The sequence below is a fragment of the Sesamum indicum genome, linkage group LG8 (assembly GCF_000512975.1).
Source record: "Sesamum indicum cultivar Zhongzhi No. 13 linkage group LG8, S_indicum_v1.0, whole genome shotgun sequence".
Lineage (NCBI taxonomy): Eukaryota > Viridiplantae > Streptophyta > Magnoliopsida > Lamiales > Pedaliaceae > Sesamum > Sesamum indicum.
The window spans coordinates 17,244,585-17,249,120 of NC_026152.1; the positions used below are offsets into that span (position 1 = coordinate 17,244,585).

Consider the following 4,536-nt stretch of genomic DNA (forward strand, 5'->3'; position numbering starts at 1 on the left):
ATCTGAAAGAGAAGTTGTGGACGCACGCTCAACAGAATGGATTTAAAACATCAACCAAAACACATCTATCTATATGCACATTCATATACATAATTATGTAATAAAAAAATTGGTTGAGTGAGAGTTAGTAATAATATTACAAAAAATGGATACGAATAATTAAATAAAGTTTTTACATGGAGTTATATAAATGAAGGCGATAGTGGGGTGGTGTGTTGTGGTGTGGTGTAATGTAATACAAAAAACAGCGGTTATTGAAGAGAAATACAATGATTTAGTGTGTGTTGGGTTGGTAATCTCTGAGTTTGACTTGTTTAATTATAGATAGTCGTCATTCAGTCGTCACTCCGGTCCCTCTCCATCTTCCCCTTATTGCTATTATTATAATACCCAAACTCAAATTCTACACTCTCCAATTCCACCCCAATTAAATTTGGAGTTTCCACTCAAGAACAAAAACCTCCACTCCATTTTCTTCTCTAGATCTGAGCTTCACTTGAATCTCGCTACCGAAATCTAGGGTTTCAAGGTTTTCTGTTCCAATTCCCGAGTAGCTCAGAGCTTCCTTCAAGTGCAGCTAGGTAGGGTTTCAAGTTCCCAGTGTTTGGAGGAATACTTGCTAGGACCACAATTCTGGGTTGTTTCATTGACTGCCCCTTGGCGAGTTCCTAGGGTTTTGGAGCTGAGATCATAGGTTTTTATATTTGACTTTGATGTAGTTGGAGTTATCCAAGACTTGGATGCTGGAGAACAGTAAAGCAACTTTCCGACTCTTTAGGAGCTTGTGAGAGCTGAATACGGTGGGAGTACGTGCTTGTATATTAATCATTTTAAATATATCTATGATTTGGTGGTCAAAATTTGTGGGGGGTTTCGAGGTCAATCGTGCGTGGTTGAGAAGTTCCAGGTTGATACTTTGAAGCTTCGCTCGTTGGGGTTCGGAGCTTAAAGAATTGGAATTGTTTAGTCTTTAGAGGGAGGAAGCTGTTATTGCTTTTAATTTGTGATGGGTTTTCGGTATATAACTCTGATGTTTACTTTAGAGTCTGTGGAGAAACAATAGTGACATTTCAGGTTTGTGTCATTTGTTTAATACGGTTGAGAATTGGATTGGGGTGAGAAGATATGTGGGTTTTGGTATAGGAGAGTGAGTGTCTGAAAGATGGCCCTTAAGCTTCCCGCTGCAGAAGCAGCTAAAGTGGCCATTAATTCGATTGGTCGTGGATATGATATTTCTTTAGATCTTAGACTAAAGTATTGCAAGGGTGATTCACGTTTGATTGAGATTGATGAGGATCAGGGTAGAGAGATTGTTCTTCCAGGTGGAATCTCAGTTCGTAACGTGTCGAAGTCAATCAAATGTGATAAAGGAGAGCGGACGCGATTTCGTTCTGACGTTCTGACTTTCCAGCAGGTTTAGTTGTTTCTGATTTGCTTGCACTAATTCAAGATTTGTATGCTTGGTTAAAGAGGCATCCTTAACTTATCTCCATATTTTTATGTTTCAATTGCTTTTTCTCACTGACATGCGTTTGTGATTACAATGCTTGCTTCAATGATTGCCGATATGTAATTCAATTTATATGACCGTACAACGTATGTATGCTTGATATGCTAAATATGATTTTGATGCTTTGTGCTAGTAATGCCCATTTCTCTGGTCTGTTTTGTTATTCCCGAATACCTTGCCCCATGACAAGTGTCTTTAGTTAATCTATGCAAATGTTTGAAATTCACTAGTAAACGTTTTATGTAGTATCTGTGGTTTATCATATCAGAAATTCATACCTACATCTTTACCTTCCAGATGTCAGAGCAATTAAATCAAGAGCTATCACTGACTGGAAAAATTCCTTCAGGGCTCTTCAATGCTATGTTTGAGTTTTCTGGTTGTTGGCAGAAAGATGCAGCATACACCAAAACCCTTGCTTTTGATGGAATGTTTATAACATTGTATACAGTTGCACTTGAAAAGTCTCAGATGGTGCTTAAAGATCACGTGAAGAAAGAAGTTCCGTCATCCTGGGAGCCTGCTGCATTGGCAAGGTATGCCTTTGCCTGCCTTCTCTAGAACTTTGTAATAACACTGCCCCTATGCTTGCTGTTTCATATCTACATGCACACAGAGACTCTTGGCTAATATAGTATTGTTCTCCCTTTGTGCTAATGGTATTCCCTTTGTGGTGGTAATGTATTCTACTTCTGGGGAGGAACACAATCTTTTTCTTTTCGTTTTTCTTTTGGGGTTGGAGTGTCGTGGGGTATGAGGGTTAGCAATGTGGTTGCGATGCAAACTCTCCCCTTGAAATTCATCGCAAAGTTCAGAAGAGAGTTCTCTCACATCCCAAGTCCCAGAATACCTGATATAACTTGGAATACAAGGTTTCTTCTTATTATGTTTACTTCTGAACTGCCCTGATATTTCCTTAAAGTTTAGCAATCAAGGTGCATATAGAACATTTTGTGCAAATAACAAAACAATAATTACTTTTGTATCATTGTTCTTTCCATGTTAATTATCTGTGTGGAACTGGAAATTCTTCGAAAAGGAAACCTGTGCTCAAGCAAAGGGAGATTCGACAGAGCATGATCAAACCTAACCATTTGCCAATTTAATAGCACCTTTTAGCACATGTTGTTTGCCATTAGGTGTCCATTATGTCCAGCAATCACAACTATTTATTAAGATTGCGGACATGCATATCTTCTATGTTTTGATTGTGTTAGCCCTCTGTGGTGGAGCCTGATTACTACTCTCTTTTCAGGTTTATTAATAAGTATGGAACTCACGTCATTGTTGGTGTAAAGATGGGGGGAAAGGATGTGATTTATATGAAACAGCAGCATTCTTCTTCACTTCAACCATCTGATGTGCAGAAAAGATTGAAAGTGATAGCAGACAAGAGGTTTTTGGATGCAAATGCACAAAATGAACTCGATTCTGAGCAAGTATACCAGAGTGAAAAGGTTTGGAATTAGTTTTTTTGCTTTAAATAAATGCAAATAGGCACTCTAGAATAAAGCTGTTTATTTATTTATGTAGTTGGTACTGGATGTAATTCATGCTGAGTGTGATGAAGCACTTTAAGGAATAAAATATATGTTTCTTTACTTACCTAAAACAATGTGAAAAATGAAGGTATATAGCGTGAGTATGAAATGGATAGTGAGTATGAAATGGATAGTGACTATATTCTTTTGGTTGGAAGTCTTATGAATCTGTGTTCTCACTATTGGTTCACCAACATAGCCATCTATACAGTACTTGTTCAGTTACCAAAGAATCAGAACCAGTCTATTTTTGCTGCCTCGATCCTGCTCTATGTGCAACTTTGATTGTTCTTCCTTTCATTTTTCTTTGCTTTTCTTTTTCTTCTTCTTCATGTTCACTTCAATATTTTGTGTGCTTGGACATTAACTGATTAAACATGATGGTAGTGCATATAAGTTCTTTAGGCCAATGACTGAAGCAAGAAAAGGTGTATCACGAATTCTCTCCTTTTCTCTCTACAAGAAGCTTATAAAATCATTGGAGTCTCTGTTTTCCCTTAGGAAACATTTTCTACTGTTTTACTCTATCAAACTCTGATGATCTTATGGATCCATCTAAGTAGTTTATGGAGGTGATAAGTTGCTGAATGTGGAATACATCTTTGACAGCTTTCGTTAATGGAGATCTTTATGCACATTCCACAAACTTATGGTCGTGTTTAGTGTTGTATGCTTCCTTTTTATTCATTTGTTTAGGTTGCTCATTGGAAGCCAGATTATAGGACATGTTCACTCGGTTGACTTATTTTGTTGCATCGGCATTATTCTAGTGTTACTTATAGACGGTTTATAGCCATCCATTACATTAATTTGTTATCTTCCTTGGACTCGGATGGATGCAGTAAGGGCTCAACCCATCCTAGAGCTAGGAGTTAGGATAAGGATGATTTGCTCACTTTTTTCAATGGTGTTTATCAATTGATACCTCCTCTTTATAATGTTTGCTGATTCTTTATCATTTTCTTGTTCTTCAGTTTGAAATGAAGGAGACAAGGCTAAGATTTGCAGATACTGGCACATCGAGTTCTTATTCACATAAAGATGTATGTCTTTATCGTGACAGATGTAATCTCATTAATATTCGTGCTTAGCAGTTAATAAATCTATTTGCATTTACTTAATTGTTTAGTTGAATAACAGGACATTGCTAGCATATGCAAAAGGAGAGGTGGAAGTGATGGAAGAAATTTGACCCATAATGAGTGGCTACAAACAGTTCTTTTGGAGCCTGATGTTATTTCGATGACCTTTATCCCTATTACATCCCTTCTAAATGGTGTTTCTGGAAGTGGCTATTTGAGTCATGCCATTAACTTGTATTTGCGTTGTGAGCAATCTCTGTGCTCTATTTTTCTCTCAATTTGATTTTCTGTTTAATACTTTCCTCTGGAAATGGAAACAGAGATGGATTGGTTGTTCTTAATATTTTCTTGGTGTTTTGCCTTCCGGCGGGGGGGGGGGGGGGGCGCGCGCAGTGGTGGGGGT

General features: G+C 37.7%; 1 protein-coding gene across 3 annotated transcripts in view; it reads left to right on the forward strand.

Annotated features, from left to right (window-relative positions):
• LOC105169089 (MACPF domain-containing protein At4g24290) overlaps positions 367 to 4,536 on the forward strand; it is a 7,768-nt gene continuing 3,598 nt past the window's right edge. Inside the window, exons 1-5 of one of the 3 annotated variants that reach the window (XM_011089375.2) lie at positions 367 to 1,414; positions 1,808 to 2,046; positions 2,766 to 2,967; positions 4,026 to 4,094; positions 4,192 to 4,378. In XM_011089375.2, coding sequence (XP_011087677.1) covers positions 1,163 to 1,414; positions 1,808 to 2,046; positions 2,766 to 2,967; positions 4,026 to 4,094; positions 4,192 to 4,378 — 949 coding nt within the window. In that variant the 5' untranslated portion in view covers positions 367 to 1,162. The remainder of the gene's footprint in view (positions 1,415 to 1,807; positions 2,047 to 2,765; positions 2,968 to 4,025; positions 4,095 to 4,191; positions 4,379 to 4,536) is intronic. The other 2 variants (XM_011089373.2, XM_011089374.2) reach the window with 2 other exon arrangements.